Source organism: Myotis lucifugus, unplaced genomic scaffold (genome assembly GCF_000147115.1).
Source record: "Myotis lucifugus unplaced genomic scaffold, Myoluc2.0 scaffold_26, whole genome shotgun sequence".
Lineage (NCBI taxonomy): Eukaryota > Metazoa > Chordata > Mammalia > Chiroptera > Vespertilionidae > Myotis > Myotis lucifugus.
Window position 1 is genome coordinate 4,654,962 of NW_005871074.1, and position 22,187 is coordinate 4,677,148.

General features: G+C 41.4%; 1 protein-coding gene across 1 annotated transcript in view; it reads right to left on the bottom strand.

Annotated features, from left to right (window-relative positions):
- Window positions 1-12,346: 12,346 nt before the first annotated feature.
- Window positions 12,347-22,187, bottom strand: part of FUT10 (fucosyltransferase 10) — a 68,488-nt gene continuing 58,647 nt past the window's right edge. The window contains exons 6-7 of the mRNA XM_014453604.2: window positions 20,154-20,989; window positions 12,347-12,906 (exon numbers count right to left, since the gene is read on the bottom strand). Coding sequence (XP_014309090.1) covers window positions 12,682-12,906; window positions 20,154-20,989 — 1,061 coding nt within the window. The 3' untranslated portion in view covers window positions 12,347-12,681. The remainder of the gene's footprint in view (window positions 12,907-20,153; window positions 20,990-22,187) is intronic.

The following is a 22,187-nucleotide window of genomic DNA, read 5'->3' on the forward strand; positions in this document are numbered from 1 at the left end:
GCTCTCTCGGAAGTAATTGACTAGATAGTTCAAGTCCTTGAGTTTTCTCTTTGTGCGGAAGCTATTTTACTTGTGCAGTTATTTCTCACAAACAGGTGGGGTTGTCCAAGGAAAAATGGGAGCTCATTATAGAAAATATCCAACTCCAAAATTTGGAGCAAGTCACTTTCATATCCAGGCTGAAGTTCCCAGAGAATATCTGGCCTTATTCTAAGAAGTATATTGTGGGAAGAGGTAGAGCAGAGAGACATAGAAAATGGGGTGGTAGGATCTTCAAACCCTTCTGCCTACACAAGTCATCACCCCAGAAATAACAGGCTTCATTTTTTCTATGAGTTATTTTTGTCCTGTTACTATCAAAGAGATTACTAAATATGAATAAAGGGAGAGTCAAATTAAAATTTCTAGGTTTGGATACTGTCATGTTTTAAAAGGGGAGAAGCAGGCAGCTCTTAGGCCCTTTGCCACTGAGAACAAGCTGTGCGGAGAGATCTGAACTCCCTGCTGGCTGCTTTGGTTCCGTGTGCCCTGAGACCTTGCAGAACCTCTGCCGGAAGCCTCACTGTAACTTCCCTGAGTAACCACATGCGGATGGTCAATGAACATGTACGGATTTGAGGATAAGGCTGGGGTGAGCAGGCTTGATACTTGATCTTTTGAGTGAAACTCACAATAACAGCTCACAGTACACCTTCTGAAAGCTTTCCATGGCCCTTACCACTGCCAGCCTCCCACCTTATCGGCAGGCACCAAACGCTTCAAATTACTGCAGCTAATTGGATGAAAACGGAAATGCATCCTTCTAATGGAGTGAGAGATTAATGCCCTGATCTTTTTCCTTCACTCTCTGAAGCAAAACAAAAACACAGATGAATGTTGCGACGCGGAAAAGTAAAGGAGCTCTGCTCCGGAGCCACAAGAGTGAATGAATGTTCCAGCTAAAATCTAAGCTGCTTTTGAGGCTATAGACACACATCAAAAGGACAGAAAACAACCCAAGATAGCAGTTGCCAAATTATCCCAGAGACAATCTGCAAATCCCTTGCTCAGCAAGAGTTAGCAGTACAATTTACCTTCCTAAGTATATGAATAAGTTACTTTGTACCTAAAGATAATTTCATTTATGGCCCAGTTTTATAACATTTTTATAACTGTGACACCCTATATGGGCTCCAGGAATAAATAGAGCTGAATAATAAGAGGCGTCAAAATAAAGATTTAATGTGAAATTGTCTAATGCAGTGGGGACTCGCGATTTAGCCAACGGGGCGTATTTTTCATGAGCATTCTGTTATTCCAGTAGACTTCTTAGGGACTAACATAGTTTTTATTAACAACACATTTGCCGTTGTTTCAGGAAAGAAGACTCTTTTGACATCAACCTATTTTATCTAAAGAGATGCAATTAAAAATGTGTACAAAGTCATTTCATCATTTATTAAATTACCCTGAAGAAAAAAGCCGTGTTACCATAGAGTGACTGAGACACTAAAATTCAAAGAAGTTTGAGAGTGAGATAAATTGAATTTGCATCATTTAAAAGAGAGGTCTGAGATCAAGATGCTGGGTGACCTTCTGACAATTAATCACCACGTGTGGTGTATTTTAATATGTTTTTATACTCCGTTTTCGAGGAATGACATGTGTGAGTGCCTGAAGGAAGTGTCATCATGATGGCAGGGGGAACAGTAGGGAGTGGAAAGAGAGAAGATGATAATAATGAGGCAATTACAGAACTTGGTATTTATTACATTTTTAAATAATAGCCCACCATTCAGTGCAAAGAAAAGGAAAACAGAAAACTCTGTGAGAGGTACTCAAATATCCTAATTGTGAGCTAAATGTCCTTTCTGGAATACGTAACTTACCGTTTTGGACAACTAGATCAACGGATGCCCATCTATAAGCTGAAGGCCTGGTTCACACTGTCAGGAACCTAAGCCATCTCTATTAAGCACCAATTAAAAGCAGAACCTTGAAACTGATGGTTGCCAGAGGGGTGAGGGCAGGGGAGGTGAAAAAGTTGAAGGGATTAAGAAGTACAAATTGGTAGTCACAAAATAGTCATAGGGATGTAAAGTACAGCATAGGGGATATAGTGAATAATATTGTAATAACGATGTACAGTGCCAGGTGGGTACTTGAAATATCAGGGGAGCACTTTGTACAGTAAGTATATGATTGCCTAAGCACTATGCTGTATACCTGAAACTAATACAAAATAGTGTTCTATATAATAAAAGGCCAATATGCAAATAAACCAGACCGTGGGACAACCAAACAATCAGTTGCTATGATGTGTGCTGACCACCAGGGGGTGCATGCGGAACATGGCAGGCATTGGCAGCAGGTGGCAGAGCACAGATCATGGCGGGATGGTGGAGCAGGAGAGCAGGGTCGCCAGACCAAGGCAGGGCGCCGGTCGCTGTCATCGGGGCAAGCCTCTGGTGGTTACTGAAAATTCTTTGCTCCCATGCGCCGAGATCCCGCCCAGCGCTCGCACCTGCTGCTGGTGCCCAGCGCCAGCAAAGATAGCTCTGCAACATCAGCAGGTGCAAGTGGTGGCTGTCAGCCCCGATCACCCCTGAGGGCTTCTCCACCTCCCCCTGCTCCTGAGGGGTGATAGGGGCAGCAGCCGCTGCTCGCACCAGCTGATGGCGCCGGCCCCAATCGCTCCACACAGTCAGTGGGTGTGAGCGGGGCCGGTGCAGTCAGCGTGTGGGAATGGCGGTGACGGGAGCAGGGCTGCCGACAGACAGGGGACCGGAGGCCGCTGTGGGAGGAACCAGGCGGGGATGTGGAGGATGGGCCGAGACCTGCCCCTGTGCCCACTGCAGCCTCATGGCCCACAGTTCCTTTCAAGGTGCACAAATCCGTGCACTGGGCCCCTAGTTGAATATAAACTGTAATTGAAAAATAAAATTTAAAATATATATTTAAATTTTTTTAAGTGGAACCTTGGATTATACTCTCCATGAATGACCATGAAATAGACATAGTATTCATATGATGTAAAAAATGTACCAATTACATGACAACAAAATGCTGCCATCCATTTTATTTTGTCAGTTTAATGAAGCATAAGTATGTCCTTTGGAATAAATCTGTCTCTTTAAAAAGTATATTGTAGAACAAAATGTCATGAACTTTGATCTAAATCTGGATTCTGCCACTTATTTTCTGGGTAAATTCAGTTAAGTTACTCGGCACTCTGAATCTGTTTTCCCATTTGCAATATCAGATAATATTTTCACTTTACAAAGTTGCTTTGAGACTCCAACCACATCACAGCCCAGCCATATGTAAAAATGCTTGGAACATGGTCAATACATACTGAGCTATAGAGAGCATGCAAAGACATCAATTCCAGGACAAGATAATCTAGTAGGTGAGATACAATTTGGAAACATCCTAAGGCATCGTATACACATTCATTATAGAAATACAGACGGCCAAGATGAATATTATAGTTATCCAAATCCAGCAAAGGGTTAGGGTTAATTTCTAAAAGGTTTTAGCCCTGACTAGGGAGTATGATCTTGCCATAATATGTGAAATTATAGTACACGGTTGGTATTTCTAAGGCGTATATATCTCCAAAGAACTTCTTGAATGCTTTATCTCACTTTGTGATACAGCAATACAACCTATTCTTCAACAAACATGTATCAAAAGCCAGCTAATTTCCAGGTGTTCCTTCTCCTGAGCCTGTCACCATCTGCACGGAAACCTAAGAACCCGTCCAGGCTCTTCTACCCCCTGAGGAAAACAACTATCCCCGCCTTGCTCTCTGCAATCAGCACTCTGAACTGACACGGAGCTTACTCTTTCAAATGTGCTTTAAAACAAGTGTACATTGTTTGGTTGCATTTTCCCTGGTTGTTTAGTTTCTTCTCATTTATTTTCTTCTCTTTTAATGTATCCCAGGTACTACAAATAGTGCTCGTTCCTGTACATTATATCAACATGTCTACCACAAGCAATAAGACTTGACAAATTAATTTTTCAGTCTTGGCTTTAATTTATGTTTTAAAGAGTGATGCGTTGAATGAGAAGCATCAGCCCAGGAAAATATTATCTGTGCTGGGAGCTAATTTTAAATGAAAAATATTTTAAATTCAGACATTTGTAGATATTCAACCATATTTTCACTTACTCATGAGCAGGTTTTTAATTAAGGCAGAACATGCTACTTAACATAAATCATTAACTTTGGTAACAAAGTATAGGCAGGACTCAAACTCATAAATGAGATTCATTTATTAACTGATTTTTCCAGGCACTGTGCTGGGCACTAGGGATATACGGGGGGGAGGAGGGAGGAGGATAGGGGAAGACACCAGTTGATCTTCAAGAAATCTAGTCTGTAGGAGACAAACATGTAACTGGTCATTAAAATTACAATATAATAAGTCCTTTTATAAACATTTCCAGATAGATTTTTCCCATATGTCAAGAGGGTGCTAGACTCAGAAAAGAGAAGGTAACAGGAAATAGGTATCTTATCAAGATAACCTACAGAACAGGCATATAAGATTGCAGATGCTACTCAGCCCAGAACACCTGGGAGGCCTCTCTCCTTCCACCCCGGGTGGTATCCGCAAAGGCCTTGACAGAGCTCAAGGACATACCCCTGCAGGGAAGAAGCAGGGCCCGGAGTGGGGAACAAAAGACAATGAACATGCTAACTCCAAGACCAGTGAAAGAAACTGGAGGAGATCCTAATGAAAATGGCAGAAGATTCACTCTCAAAGCTCCAACTCCTCATTAAAACTCTTAACTGAGCTAGAATGTAAAACATAAACCAAAAGTCAAAGACTGTTAAATCGTTTCTTCCTCCATCCCTGTAGGTGTGTGGATATGCACACATGTGAGAATGTTCTCATAAGCTTAACCTATCAACTCTTAAGAACATTTTGGGAATGGGTTGTTTGTACTGCTCCCTCCCTTTCCACTGGAATGTTATCTGGGTGCTTACAAAGAATAAATATACAATGTGTAATGCACAAGAAGAAGAGAAATAGTCTTTTAAAGAACTAGGGAAGGCTTCACTGAGGAAATTATTTGAGCTGAGTCTTGAAGAATAAATAGGGATTCATCCAACCGATATTCCAGGCAGAGGAAATAAAACAGTGTATGAAAAACAGAGGTATGAAGAAAGCACGGAGTGTGCAGGCAACATATAGTTTGGTATAGGATAGCAAAGGGGCATGCTAATGATGGAGAAGAAAGAGGTGAGCCTGGAAACTTAGGTAAGGGTTCTGTCAGGACATACTCTCCCTCAAAGGGAATGAGTGGCTATTAAAAGATATTGCACTAGGAAGTGTTTAATTTACCAGAGAAAGGTTTTATTGAGAGAATGGACCTGAAGTGAGCAGAATATGTAGCTCACACCAAATAAACATATTGGGAAAAGTCTATGCAGAGGTCATCTGAGCTGGGAGGTGGAGGATGTGGGGTATGACCTTGGAAGAGACCACAGAACTCCTGAACTTGGTGGAACTAGACTGTAATCTGTGAGGTTCTACACCAACAGTGGCAGAAGAAAGGGACAGATGTGGATACCTTAAGGGAGTAGATTACTAACTAGGATGGATTGATATGGAAAGAGGAGGCAAGGAAGGAATATAGATGAATCTCAGATGTGCCGTTTTGGTGATTTGGCAGATTTATGGGGAAAGATCTTGATTTCCATTTCATTAAGGTCAAGGGGCCTGTGATGCATGTACGTCACGTTTCCCAGTGGGTAGTTTATCATGATTAGAAGCATGGCTTTGAGGGAGGGAAAATATTTGGTGTCAAAAAGCAGATTAGTGATTGTCTAGGGCCAGAAATGGTGAGTATTGGATACAAAGGGGAACTAGGGAACTTATTGGAGTGATATAAATGTTGTAGCTGTCTACATTTGAAAAAAACTCACTGAACGTGAAATGGGTGTATTGTATTTTGTGTAATTACAATACAATAAAGTTAATTTTAAAAATGGTTTAATTAATAAGTATATTAATGAGAGTTGACAATGTGAAGCAGACAGTATAGATGAGAAAGATTACCGAGTGAGGTAAGAAGAGGACTGAGCCCTGACCGCTGTGGCTCAGTTGGTTGAACATAGTTCCATGCACAGGAAGGTTGCCGTTTTGATTCCCAGTCAGGACACAAACTCAGATTACGGGTTTGACCCCAGGACGAAAGGCAATGCTCGATTTTTCTCTCTCATATTGATGTTTCTCTCTCTTCCTCTCCCTTCCTCTCTCTCTAAAATAAATAAAACATTTTTTTAAAGGCTAGAACTGTATATAAAGGGTAGAAGAGGAAAACTAGCAAAATCGTTAGCCGGTGTTTAGTGCTTGGGCATGAACATTGTTTTAAAGGCCTTTGGGGCTTTATGTCATCTAGCTCTGCTTCATCTTACATATGAAGGAACTAGGGTTCATGTTGAGCTGAAATGCTTTGCTAAGGTCACAAAGTAGTTAATAGCAAAGGCAAAACTAGCCAGGACTCCTGGGCCTGGGATGGTTCTGTGCTAAACTGCTCTATCAGTAGGACTCAATTGCAAAAGGACACCCTACATCACAAAAAGTGCCAACAGTGTCCCACTGGAGTTGTTCCATATATTTATTTCTCTTAATTACTGCTTTCTGTGTGCAGGGGTCATCAAAGAGCCACCGGACCTTAGAAGCTTGTAAAAAGCCTTGGAAGACAAAACCGCCTGGTGAGGAAGGAGAGGGGTGCTCCCAGCTGCCACCACCTGAGATCTTGGAAGTAGAAAGGGATAAGGTTAGATCTAGATATGCACCACCACGACTGCAACTAGAAGAGGCGTTTTTCATCACACAAATACACACTTACAAAGCAGGGTCTCTAGTTTTATTTTGTTTTCCTGGCATGATACACATTGACAGGCACTTTCTGACAATCAAATCAATGAGCATGTCACGCTGACAATTAAGAAAAAGTGTAGAGGAGGTATTTAACATTTTATCAAGCCCAGCACCACCTTTCAATTTTTATTTTCTTCTACTTTAAAAAACACACAAAATGAACCCACATAAGTACACTTGCTCTTAATATGAGAAAAGAGACAAAAAGTTGACTTCGCTGGTAAATACCGAACAGATGGAACCAGAAGCGTCTAGGGGAGAGGAAATAGAGACAAACATGGTTGTCATGGTTTCTTTGAGATGCAATAAACAAAGGGACCCAAATGGACAATAAAATCCCCCATTGGGAAAAACCACATGTTGCTCCTTTCTGTCTTGGTTCGATAACTGCCAAGCTCCCTTTGAATGTCTGGAGTCAGTGGGAGATGAGAGCACAGTGATGCTGTCACTCACCCCTAGCTATTCTCAAATTATATTTACCCTGGGACCATCCTATCCTCCTATATAACAGACATCAAACAATTAATGACAACCTCAGATTAATCAATTGTCCCAGTGGGCAGTGCCCTGAAGAAATATGTGCTACATGTAAACACGCAAGAAGCTGTGCACAGCCTGCGACCAAGTTCTCAGTTTAATTGGGAAGCAGCGAGCACATATGAGGGGAATATAAAAGATTTATGCATCCTGGTGGACACATTCAGGTTCCCCGTCTCTGGAGTCCCTTTGCAGTCATGTCCAAATTAATCTAAATCCAACTCCACTTATATTCTAAGTAATAAGTGAATCGTCTGAGAGCTCGATACATCTGCACTGTCCAATGTTTCCCCATAATTTGTTTGTGGGGTGTTGAAAAGGAGGCAATGGGGATGGGGAGGGACCCCTTCACAACGGCTTTTTTGAGAGTCACACTGAAGCCAAGCACAATGAAGACTGTCCCTCTATGATGTTAAACAGGCAAATGTTGGAAACATTCAAATGTTTGGCTGAACTCATGATCTGTCTAGAGGTTCCGATCAAGTTGACACAAGGTCTTTTCCAAGGTCATCAGAGGCTGCCAGCACTGAGATCAGACTCTTGAAACCCTGGGTTCTCCCCTCCCCGCCAAAACAGATTCTTTCTATTCCACACAAGATTAGGGCTTGTTTCTCCTTGTTTTCCTTGCCCTTCTAGAGTGACCCTCCAGATTGCTGAAGGGTTGTGCAACTTGAGCGGAGGTGCCATGTGGAGGTGAGGAATGTGGCTGTGTTCCTGAAACACTGGGGTGATGGGTGGGAAGACCGGGCACTTGAGCCGGCTGCAGCCGCAGGAAGGCTGGCCTGACCTTGGCTCAGTGACATGTCCTCGGAAGCCAAGAAGTCGCCGAGTGATTTTTAGGTTTTTTAAATTTATCTCTCAAGTCTGTCCCAAAGCCCAAAGCTTGCAACATCTTATTTCCTGTTTGGGGATTTCCTGAAACTGAAACTGAGATGTTGGCCTCTGTAAAGAAATCCATAGAAATACTTCTCTGGAGCTATGACTGCGCATCGGCTTCACCGTACAACTCACCTTGCCAACTCAACACTCTTTTTTTTTTTAAATATATATTTTGTTATTTCAGAGAGGAAGGGAGAGAGAGATAGAAACATCAATGATGAAAGAGAATCACTGATCAGCTGCCTCTTGCACGCCCCCTACTGGGGATCAAGCCCACAATCTGGACATGTGCCCTGACCAGGAATGGAACCATGCCCTCCTGTTTCATAGGTTGACACTCAACCACTGAGTCATACCCACCAGGCTCATTGCTCCTTTTATATCTCCTCACAAAGTGCATTTTTCATTCTTTTTCTTCATTGTCCACACCCCTCTGTTCCTTGTCATTGTCATTCCCCCTAACTTTCTGGTAATATAAAGCCTATTACAGTGATGGCGAACCTTTTGAGCTTGGCATGTCAGCATTTTAAAAAACCCTAACTTAACTCTGGTGCCGTGTCACATATAGAAATTTTTTGATATTTGCAACCATAGTAAAACAAAGACTTATATTTTTGATATTTATTTTATATATTTAAATGCCATTTAAGAAAGAAAAATCAACCAAAAAAAATGAGTTCGCGTGTCACCTCTGACACACGTGTCATAGGTTCACCATCACTGGCCTATTATAAAGTTTATTCTGGGGTGCTGCTTTTTCAAAAGATGGGTTACAATATGAGTTTTAGGGAATTATGTTATCCTCTGTAATTACAAAACTGAGGGAAAGCATCAAAGTAGAAGGAATCACTGACTTGATGAATGGTGTCTGGGTCTTCGACCTGGGACTTGTATGAGGGGGATGGGCATAATAACTATGGCATAGGAAATGACAGCACATGCTATTTTCTTTGAACTTGAAAGCCGGTTTTCCATAATTGTGATCATGGTTTACTACAGTGTCACCTCCAAGATCCCAGGATCATTTTTTCTGAGTTTTTGTTGTTCACACAAATATACCATCATTACTTCATGGTCCTTCCTATTCTACTCAAATTTCTACTTCTTCTATCATAGGTTCTGACTTTTCCATAAATAGGGTGCTTGGTGAAAGATGCTACTCTTTCCAAACACAAAAAAATTCCTCCAGAACGAAGGGAACCCATTTGCCTTGCTTCGCCATATGTAAAGGGATCAATGGGGAGGTCCCTGCCAGAGCAGAGCATCTCCACCCAGGAGACTGGAGATCGCCACCACTACAAAAAGCAGCTAGTGGCAAACCTTCTCTCCATTCAGATAAAAAAGTTTAAAATTTCACTCCACCATGGTTACATGGAGTTTCGTTTTGTATTATAAAAGTAAAGGGGGTGGGGAGAAACTACCTACCTCAAGTAGTTATTGTGATAACTAAGTGCTATTATATAAGACAGCCTCCAGCACAGTGCTCACCAGAGGCATAAATCATGTCTTGGGCTTTCTTTTAATAGTAGAACAAAAACACCTCATGTAATATAGTTAACAATATGGCCTTTAACTAACAAACCCCCTTGCCAGTCCTTTCTCCTTTGATATTACCAGATAAAATGGCAGAGAAATAATTTCCTTTCTATCCCCAATACCACTCAACAGCGTTCTTCCTCCTTCAAAGAGTGTGCTTTCCTTGAAAACACAGTGGCTTTGAAATGGTTGGTTACTGTCTTAATAAAAAACCACCTACAAAATCAAATTTCTTAGATTTTGATGAACAAAGAATGGTACACAGAGAAGAACTTCAAAGACCAGTCCAATCACTTCCTGTTAGGCACAAAAGCTAAGTAAGGTCCAGGGAGGTTAAGAGATTTGTACAAAATCAGGGTGGGAAGAGATCAACCAAAGAACTTGTATACATATATGCATAACCCATGGACACAGAAAATAGTGTAGTGAGGGCTAGGGGGCAGGGGGGAGGGGGAGAGGCAGACTAGAAGGGGTCAATGGGGAAAAAGGAGGACATATGTAATACTTTCAACAATAAAGATTTAATAAAAAATAAAAAGTAAAAAGAGAGATTCGTACAAAATCATATTTAGTTCATGGCAGAGCTAAGATTGAGAAAGAACCCAGTCATAGGGCAACAGCAATGTGACCCTTCTTGCCTCCAGGCACGGAAAGCCACTGGTCTGCGATAAAAGGGGGATGGGGCCGCAGGAGCCCCTAAATTTCCCCCTTATGCCACGTCAGGGACATGAGTATCAGATCTCTTCCTGTCCCCTGGAGCTTACATCTTCCCACAGTAAAGAGTATCGAAGCCATGCCACAGTGGGTGGCACCAGGCTCTAGCATCGTCTAGAAAATGTGAGTCCGTGCTTTCTCCTTGTCTTCCGTGGTGCCCCGACAGATGCTCTAGACCAGTGGTTCTCAACCTTCCTAATGCCACGACCCTTTAATACAGTTCCTCATGTTGTGATGACTCCCAACCATAAAATTATTTTCGTTGCTACTTCATAACTGTAATGTTGCTACTGTTATGAATCGTAATGTAAATATCTGATATGCAGGATGTATTTTCATTGTTACAAATTGAACATAATTAAAGCACAGTGATTAATCACAAAAACAATATGTAATTATATATGTGTTTTCCGATGGTCTTAGGCAACCCCTGTGATGAAAGGGTCATTCGACCCCGAAAGGGGTCGCGACCCACAGGTTGAGAACCGCTGCTCTAGACAAAGCAGCTGAACTTGGTCTGTGACAGGATCAGAAATGACAGGGAATGCTCACAAACCAATGGGCCCACCACAGCAGGCCATCTATCATCCTGAGAAAAGACAAATCAGCTTCCACACAACTGGAGCTCCCAAAGGCATTCACTTCCACCCTCACATTGATCAAAATGCACAGGCTGTCCAGCCAGAATCATACACTTATTATTCTGCTCAGCGGTATAAGGGACGGTTGGGAACATCTCGCTGATCTCACACACACACACACACACACACACACGAAGGAGAACCGTCTTCACAAAACATTCTGCCGCTCTGGGGATTGGGAGGACACAGGGCAAAATGAAAATCAGAAAGTTAACAGAGGTGACTGAGAGTATGGAGAAGCCAGAGACGGGCCATGTCCTTTCGACTTGAAGAGTAGGTGGATCAACTTCACACAGCTTTTAGAACTCACTCACATCCTCGAAACCAACAGATGGAATCTCTCATTGCCAAGTTCTCATGCATCTCAGTTCCCGCTCAGCATCAGGACACGGCGTTTGCCAAACGCCAATAAACTGCAACTACTAGTGAGGAACCAGGAATCCCTCCCTTTCAGGGAGGAAAGCATTCACTCTGCATTACGTGAACTTCCACAAAACGCAGCAGGTACATGGGTGCAAACATGCACAATGAAGGTGATCAGTGTCCATGAAAAATACAGTCACCTCCCCTTATATCGGGGGATGCCTTCCAATGCCCGCAGCGGGTGCCTGAAACCACAGACAGTACCAAACCTTATATATATACACACACACATACACACACACACATACATACACACACACTATGATAGTTTAATTTATAACTTAGGCATTATAAGAGATGAACAACAGTAACTAATGACAGAATAGGGCAAGTGTAACAATATACTGTACTAAACGTTATGTGAATGTGGTCTCTTTCTCAAAATATCTTATCGTACTGTACTCACCCTTCTTCTTTTGACGTGAGACCATAAAAAGTATTAAGTTGGGAACTTTCCGCTTTTCCCTGCAAGGCAGCACTGCACGGCTTCCCTGTGGCCCGCCCCAGCTGGCAGCACCGCACCCCCGCGCTCCGGGGACATTAGTGACTAAACTAAGGGTGACTTGAACGCAAGCCCGGCGGCGCCCGGCAGTCCATCTGATAACCGGGCCACGACGACCTAACGCGAGAGCACGTCTGCAGCGTAAACAGCGTGTAGACGCTGGAAAGGGGATGATTCACGTCCGCCAGGGATGAAGGCCTCGCGAGATTTCATCAGATACTCAGAACGGCGCGTAATTTAAAACATATGAATGGTTTATTTCTGGATTTTCCATTTACTATTTTCAGACTGCGGTTGACTGTGGGTAACTTAAACCATGGCAAGCAAAACTACAGATAAAGGGGGGGGGGGGTGAGGACTACTGTATTTACCTTTTGAGTATAAAAAATATAGAGGTGACCCCTGAGGGTAGTTCATATCTATTGTGTCATCAGGCTCATTATGAGTACTGCGGCAATTCTCATCCTAAAGGGTAGTAAACAGCGGATATGATATTCAAATATTAAGGCAACCTAGAAAGTAAACCTCTGGAACTCTGTAGTCTATATCATTCTGATACTTATTTAAGTTAGTCCTTGAATACTAGGCCCCAAAACTCTTGAGCCGAAAAGTTTTGATTCCTATCGACCAGCCACCTTAGTGCCTGGGCTTCTCTCTTGGACTGTTGGAAGCTGGGTATCCACATCTCTCGAGAAGCGCTCCGACGCGGAGCCACAGGTGAGAAAGCAAACACTGTGGGCTCCGGGCAACTCAGGTGCGTAACATCTGCCTTCCATCTTTTGGGTGGTAAGCCCTGCATTGAGAGAAGGGGAAAAAAGAATTAAAAACATACGATAAGGAAGCCAAGTCCCATGTTCCTGCCTCGCAATAACAGAACCCAGCACGTACTTTCCCTAAAGCAAGTAACTTCACTCCATGGAGTCTCAGTAGTTATACTGCTGAATAGTGGAAAAGATGGAAGATATCTAACATTTATTGAGAATATTCTGTGCACTAGACACTTTGCTAAGCATTTTATGCAGGTTACCTCATTTAATTCTTATGGCAAACCCTACGTAGAGACCAGTACCCTTCAAAAGTGTCAAAGTTATTAAAAATAAGGAAAAAATGAGCAACTGTCACAGATTGGAAGAGATCAAGGAGATGAGATGACTAAATCTGGGATCCTGGAATTAGTGCTGGAACACAAGGGATATTAGTGGAAAAGCTGTGAAAAATGACTGAAGTCTGTAGATCATTTAGTAGTAGTGCACCAATATTGACAAATGTGCTGTGGTTATGAAAATGTTAGTCTTAGGGAAAGCCAAGTGAAGGGGATACAAGAACTCTGTGCTCTATGTGTAACTCTTCTGTCATTTAAAATCATTTCAAAATTAAACATTTTTAAAAGACAATAAAAAAATGCCTTTAAAATTCTGAGAAAAATTGGTGTCCATTTTAGTAGCTTACACACAGCTAAACTATTGCTTAAATGTTAGAGTAGAATCAAGACGTTTCAGATATCCCCCATGTACCCCTTCTCAGTAAGCTTTCTGGGGGTATATGATCACCAAAACAAGAGAGCAAACCAAGAAAAGGGGAGAAAAGCATGCAGGAAAGAGAGGTGGCAACACAAAAGAAAAAGACACGAAAGGCAATTCCCAAGATGCTGTGGAAGGGAGATCTCAGGCCGATCCCTACACTGAATGTGGAAGGCAGTCAGTACATACTGGAGGAATAAGGATGCTCTGTGAGAAATTTCTTCAACAAGATGAAATGAACTGGATGACTGGTATATTTGAACATCTTCAAAGGAGATTTCAACAATCAATAAAAATTAAATTAGTGATAAGTACGTAGAAAAATAATAAACAAGAAGACAATTATTAACTAGAAAGAAATAAAAGCTATACAGGCAAGGGAAACAAATGATAGTATAAAACAAGGTTCATCTCTGAATAACAGTCATAACCCCATAAACACTGAATATTTAAAAATACTGTATGAGCATGTTATTTACTGAGTAAATACCAAAATACTTAGGTAACTAGGGAGGTAAGTGAGTGCTTCTAGGAAAGGAAAAAAGTGGAAAGTAAAAGACCACTCTTTTTTTAAGACTACTCTTTTTAATGCTTTTTTAATTATTTAAGTATAATTACATACAATATTATATTAGTTTCAGGTGTATAACAGATGATTCAATATTTCTATGCCTTACAGTGTGACCACCTCACTTAGTCTAGTAATCATCCTGTCTTTTGAAAAAGAACAACATTGGAAGATTGACACTACCTCATCTGCAAGACTTATCATAAAGCTACAGTACCCAAATACAGACGCATTAATCAGTCCAGAAATTGACCCATACATATGTTGAAAAATTGATGTTTGAAAAAGAAGCCAAGGTAATTCAATCAGGAAAGAATAATCTTTCCAACAAAATGGTGTGGATATAATTGGATATCCAAGTAAACAAGCCTCAACTCTTACATCATAATGCATTATAAAAATGAACTCCAAGTGGATTATAGACCTAAATGTGGAAGTTAAAATTACAAAATTTCAGGAAGAAAATCTTAGTGACCTTAGGTTAGACAAATTTTTTTAAAACAGGTCAGAAAAAGCATAAATTCTAAAAAGATAAAATTGATGAACTGGACTTCCATCAAAATTTTTAAAACTTGCCCTAACCGGTTTGGCTCAGTGGATAGAGAGTTGGCCTGCGGACTCAAGGGTCCCAGGTTCGATTCCAGTCAAGGGCAAGTATCTTGGTTGCGGGCACATCCCCAGTAGGGGGTGTGCAAGAGGCAGCTGATCGATGTTTCTAACTCTATCCCTCTCCCTTCCTGTCTGTAAAAAATCAATAAAATATATTTTTTTAATTTTTTAAACTTTACACTTCAAAAGACACTGTAAAGAAAATAAAAAGACAATACTAAATGTAAACTGTAATTTTAAAATAAAATGAAATGAAATGAAAAGCCACAGTCTGGAAGAGAACTTTTGTTAATTACAAAATTAACAAATGAGTTGTATTCAAAATTATTACAACTGAAGATTAACAAGAAAACTCAATTTTCAGAAAATGAGCAAAATATTTAAAGAGACATTTCACCAAATAAGATATTGATGCCAATAAAATATTAAAGGATACTCAACATCATTAGTTACTAGAAAAATGTAAATTAAACCACCATGAGATACCACTATATACCCATCAGAATGGTAAAAAATTTTAAAACTGACCACACCAACTGTTAACGAATGGAACTCATAGAATGTAAGATAGAGCAATTTTGGAAAATAGTTTAGTAGTTTCTCAAAATGTTAAACATACATCTTCCAAATGATCTAGGCATTACACTCCTAGGTATTTATAGAAGAGAAATGAAAGCATACATCCTTACAGAGATTTGTACATAAATGTTCATAGCAGCTTTATTTGTAACAGCCAAAAACTGGAAACAAGTCAAATGTCCATCAACAAGTGAATAGATAAGCAAATTTTGGTATGTCCAAACTTCAGAATAAAGAGAAATGTAATACTAATATGTTGTGGATGACTGTCGTTATTATCATGCAGACTGAGAGAAGCCAGACACAAAAGAGTACACATTACATGATTGCATTTATATAAAATTCTAGAAAACTGCCTAGAATTTTGTCAAAAGTGACAAAAAGCAGATGGGTGCCTGAGGCAAGGAGTGGTGAGAGACATGAAGAAACTTTTGAGGGATGACAGAAATGTTTGTCATCTCAATTGTGGTGATAATTTTACAGGTGTATGCATCGTAACTAATCAATTTTCACTCTTTAAATCCTAGTATATGCAGATTATTGTATGTCAATTATACTACAATAAAGCTATTTTTTAAAGTTTATCCCAATTCCATGAAGTTATATTTCTCATGATTACATGTTGTCTCTCCTATTTTAGCCTCTTTGAGGACAGGAGCATTTATCAATAAATGTTCTTTAACTGACTAAAATTAACTCATGGGTGACCTCTTCAATAATGGAAGACTTTCTCCTACATAAATAAAGCAAACTACACTGAGAATAAGCCTACTCAGATTCACCAGGATGTCAGACTAAGGTTGGCCCCTTGATTGCTGCCTCCTGGTAGTCATGCCCAGTGTATTCCCCTCCCCTTGAGTGTAGGTATCACTTGTCACTTGCTTCTAACCAACAGAATATGACAAAGATGAGAGGATGTCTCTAATTACGTGCATATGATTACATTTTTAAGATTGTAGTACTGGTCTTGCAAGAATCTCTCAGTCCCTGGCTGGCTTAGAGGAAGTAAGCAGCCATGATGGGGAAGCCCACATGACAAGTGTAGGGGAACTCACTTCAGAGATGCAATATGGCTCCACCATGTGACTGTTGGACTCTCTGTGACTATGTAACTCTCTGGAACCTCATGCATGGCTGACTACCCCAAAAACCAGAATGCCACTCAAAGACAAACATGATACCCTCAGGAAGGAGGTTAATGAATGTAGAGAGTATAGTAACTTCCTGATGTTATCTTTTAACTTAGTGATTCATTGTTCTACCAGGAGGTCTATATGCCAACTGGTTTTGCTGTTAACCTTTGCTATTAACCCCCTTTTAAAGGGGACCTTGTCCTGGGAGGGGTATGAATTTTTCCTGGCCTGCCCCCACTAGGGAGCAGCTGTTTTGCCTGTGTATGTAAGTTTCTTCTATTAAAGCTCGTATGAATTTGGATAAGGCTATGTGTCAGTTCTTTGGAATTGATCCTAAATTTAGACTTTGGGGGCTTTTCCCAACACAAGAAACTCGAGAACCTGAGAGCAGCCTCCAGCCTACAACTGGCTCCAAAGAGATGCTCTCAATCCTACAAACTCAAGAAATTGAATCTGCCAACAGGCCTGTGAGTTTAGAAGCAGACCTGTCCCCAGTTGAGCCTCCAGATGAGAACCCAGCCCTCATTAACAGCCCTGATTGAATCCTTCCAGGGCACCCAGCTAAGCCATGACCAGAATCCTAACCCACAGAAACTGTGATATAACAAGTATATGTTGTTTTAAGCTACTACGTCGGTGGTAATATTGTTTACACAGCAATAGATATCATACTGAGTAGTATGTGTCTGAGAAGGAGAGGAGGGCAAAAGCAGAATAAAGGGGGAATATATTTGATATTCTAATAGTATTTTCTACATCCAAGTACAATGATTTAAACTACTATCAATTGCAAGATAAAAAATAACCACAGAGGAAATCAAATTATTTCTTTCAACTGAAAAGGAAAATGTGAAGAAACATATTTAAGTAGCTTACTTTAAGGCAGGGCTGGAGAACATCTGGCCCGTGGGCCATATAAGGCCTGAGAAATCATTTGGTCTGGGCCTACCAAGCCATTGGGGATGAGTTATTTAAATGTTTGACCAAATATAGCAGGCTAATTGTTAAGTTGATAATTTTGTATGGCCTGAGAATGATGTTATAAATATCCAAATGGCTCTTGGCAGAAAAAAGGTTCCCCACCCCTGCTTTAAGGCATGCCTCACAAAAGCTGTAACAAGTCTTGTAAAATAAATGCAAATGAAAACAACTGGTCCAATACCCTATTTAATTTCATGGTATGTTTTGGTTTGCTTTTCAATAACGAGCACATTAGCATTAGAGAACTATAACAGGTTCACTGAAATGCAAGCAAAGCCTAGTTATCATCTTCACTGACCAGCACTGTGGGAAGACTGACAGCAAGGTGGAGGAGAGCCTATTCTATGTGTTTCTTCAAAGACTCCGAAGAGAAGGACATTGAATCACACCACCCTCAGGCATGCTAAAATATCAGTTAGCTGTTTTTGTTGGAAATACAGGAATGTATGATTCTCCTATATCTTTTAGAAAGCTATTTACCAATATTGTTTTCCCTTCTTTTCCAGTCCCCAGTAATCCTTCCAAAAGGGCTTCTGTGAAGTGCTGAAACAGTTAGGGTTTGTGTGAGTCATTCAGTTTTCTGTGAATATAATTTCCAAACCTGAAAAGGACTGTTAAGTACAAAGCAGGCAAATCATCACCCTCAGAAGTTCTATTTCTGCCTTGGCATGTTTTGAAAATAAATAATTGGTATAGCATGGGCAATTAATATGATCTCTACTTTCTCGTGTGTTTTTGTAGTAGTATGTGTATTTTGTTTTTGCTGTTATGTGGCCCTATAAATTAGGTCATAAAGGAAGTCATTGGACATCAGGATGCATTCTCTAAGAACAATGATGTAATATTAAGTGTTCCTGTTGCTGACCAAGGCACTCAGCTTAAAATAAATTATTTTATGAGCAAACATTTGTCACATAAAACCAGATAAAATAATTTAAAATTTCATAATAATTAAAATCAGGAAAATAATGTTTTAAATACATATTTAGTATATAAAAGCTTTATATAGTATACACAAAATACATAAAAATAATTCCACACACTGTTTAGATTTCTGTTTGACCAGAAACTAATATGCTAGTCAAAATAAACATTTGCCTTTGGAGAATTTATTTAAACCATTATGTGTATATGGGAGTCAGGCAAAGGACTGATAGGTGATACCCAAGTGCTATGTTGGGGCCTCTCATCTTTAAAAGATTTCAAAGGTAGTAGTTGAAACTAATTTTTCTTTTTCTTTCAATAAATTACCTTATAAAAATTCAGTTATATGTAAAGTGGGGCCATGCCTGGTATAAGTGACTAAACAAACAAATGTTAAAAGCATCTAGAACTCTGAAGACATGACTAAGAACTTTATTTATACGAATTCGTGCACCTTGAAAGGAACTTTGGGCCGTGAGGCTGCAGTGGGTACAGAGGCGGGTCTCAGCCCATCCTCCTCGCCCCCGCCCGGCCCCTCCCGCTGCAGCCCCCAGTCCCCTGTCTGCCAGCAGCCCCACTCCCACTGCTGCCACCACTCCCACTGCCGCCACCACTCCCACACGCTGACGGCACTGGCCCCGCTCACACCCATTGACAGCATGGAGTGATTGGGGCCGGCGCCAGCAGCGGTGCGAGCAGGGCTGGCACCGTCAGTGGGTGCAAGTGGGGCTGGCGCCAGCAGTGGGTGCAAGCGGCGGCTGCTGCCCTCATCTTCCCTCAGGAGCAGGAGGAGGTGAGAAGCCCTCAGGGGCGATCAGGGCCAGCAGCTGCCACCTCCACCCACTGACAGTGCAGAGCAATTGGGACCAGCACTGGACGCCGGCAGCGGACGAGAGCGGCAACTCCGGCACTGGCTGCAGGTGCAAGCACCAGGCGGGACCACGGCACGTGGGAGCAAATAATTTTCAGTAACCACCAGATGTTCGTCCTGATGACAGCGACCAGTGCCCCGCCTTGGTCTGGTGGCCCCGCTCACCTGCTCCACCATCCCACTGTGGTCAACGCCCACCATGTTCTGCGCTCTGCCGCCTGCTATTGACGCCCACCATGGTCCACGCGTGCCCTCTGTTGGTCAGCGCATGTCATAGCGACTGGTTGTTCGGTTGTTCCACCATTTATTAGCCTTTTATTATATAGGATAATTTAAGAAAAATAATCTTTTAAGGATTATTCCCATAATCCTTTGAATATTCTCTATACATGAAAAAGCATGAGGAGAAAGAACAGGAATCAAAGAAAGAGGAAGGTTAATTTATTGTGTATGTGAACTGAAAAGTGAGGCATGAGTATAAGGCGTCTGGCCAAAACCACAGCATTGACAGAAAGGTGAAAGATTAAAGGACAAGATTCAAAACTTTGAAGTTTTTTTAAATTTTTTGGCCTCTTTCCTCCTTCTGCAGCCTCCCGTCTCACTACCCAGCACCTGCAGCATGGTGTCCTCCAGAAGAAACAATAAAGAGACTCTAAGGCCTGAAGGAAGAAAGACATGACAGTGAACTTCATGGAAATCCTCAAAGGATAGGAATAGTCAACCTGCCTACAGAGCCTGGCCTCTCTGACGGGAATGAGGAGCAGTAATGAGGTGGCTGCCACAGAAGGACACCAAATGGCAGACACCATCAAGATGGCCCCCTAGCACCTCTCTGCCAAACCTTGAGTCACCTACCTTTTCCTGAAGCCTAATGTTATCCCACACCTTGCTGCACACCATGCATTCAAATGCATCAATGTAGTTGTCTTGGTTGATGTCTTGCACTCCCCATGTCCTTTCCCTGAGAGCTGTGAGGAGTCGCTGGTTGGAGATCTCACCCTTCAGCTTCCATTCCATATAGGCCTCGTACAGTCTGTCATCAGAGTCCAGCTGTCGGATGTAAGCTGCCAGTTCCCTAGGGTGAGAAAATTCCGATACGAGAATAGCACTTCTATTACTTGGAAGCCAGTCGGTGACGCTGGGGGATCCATAATACACAGGGACTACCCCCAGTTTCAGAGGTCTCCAGAACTTCTCAGTGATGTAGTCGTCACAAATTGCATTCTCAAAAGCAAGGATGAACTTGTACTGTGCGATGATCCTATAGAAGCCATCGGCATCCATGGAGGCTGGATTTTTCAGCTGCCAAGGGAGATCTTTGTTGTGTAAACACTCGCCATAGGAATCCACCTCAATGTACGTCATCAGCTCTCGAACATAACTGTCCCTATCCGATGGCGGGTCACAGTCTGACTGCACATACACCAGCGGAGCGAGTCTTTTCCGAAGGCTGTTTTTAGACGGCAAAGGGACCAGGTATCGGTGAGACTTCAGGACCCCTATGCCCTCCAGGTACTGGGTGGTGAGTGGCAGGTGGGAATGCCGACTGAATGTGGCAGTGTAGTTGAACAAAGTGATGACTGGCTTATGAAAGAGCTTATAATTGTTTTTTGGAGACTCTTCATGAAAAAGGGCCCAGTCATGATGGGCTTTCCGGGGCAGAGGTAAGCTATCTATGTTAAAGTCAGTACCTAGGAGAAGAAAAGAAAATATGAGTATGCCCCAAAGAATCTTGGTGCAAGGTTTGAGTCCACCTGGTAAGATTAGAATACAGAGAAGTCTGAAGCTGCAAATAAAAAGCATGTTACAGTGTCTGCAAAGTGCCTGGCAGGCAGTCATACAACTCTCACCCCAGAAACTGCTTCGGGAGAGAATCACTAAGGACAGGACCCTCTCTCTCGTGTAATGAAAAGGGAAATGGGAGTGGTGTCTAGCCGAGATCTAATGGGAGAACTCATTCCACTGCCTCCTACAATTGCCTTTTCTTCCTGAGGTTGCTGCCTAAGAGAGGACGTAAGAAATAAAGATATAGACAGTTCTTAAAAAAGAAAAGAGTAAGAGAAAGGAAGCCAACAAGAGAAAAGCAATCAGCTTGGCAGATTGATTAACTGAAAAAAGGTGAAATCATGCAGAAGTAGCCAGAACAAATATACAGGATAGATTTTTTAATCCAAATGATCGATTTCAACAAAGTGCAGTTAATCAATCTTAGTCAAAATGGTAGACAAGAGGCTTTTAAAGACGAAAGAGCTGATAATAGCACTATGTTACAGACCACTGCAGCATGGACATGAATTAACAAGCACATCAAGAAATAAAGAAGGCATAACAGGATTATAATTATGAGTGACTCTAGCTTCCACGGGATTAACTGGGGAGCCTCTGAAACATGATCGCGTGCAGACAGAAGTGATGGATGTGGTAAGCAATTGTTTCCTGACTGCATGGGTGGAGGCCCAATCAGGACGAATTTCTTTCTCTAACTGAGAAAGAAGAATTAAGACAGTATCACAATATAAAATACAGAATTTCTAAAATGTTCCTGACATGGATAATTTTCTGGCCCCTGATTTGTGTTTTTAAGTGTAAGGAAAGGGGAGAAAAATCCATCTTCCAGCACCCACTGGGAAGAAGAGCACCAAATAAATGCTTCTAGTGAAGTAAAATATATCGTCCAGTAGAATTCATAAAAATTAATTATTTAATGCCAGTGCACACTATCAAATAAATATATACTCCATAGTACCAACAATACATAAATAAAAAATCAATTAATCAAAAAAGGCTTTTAAACAATTAAAGATCAAGTAAAATTATGTTGGAAGACATACACTGAACACAGAGATATTGCTAAAGAAAGTACTACTGTCTTTTTTTTTCTTTTAATCT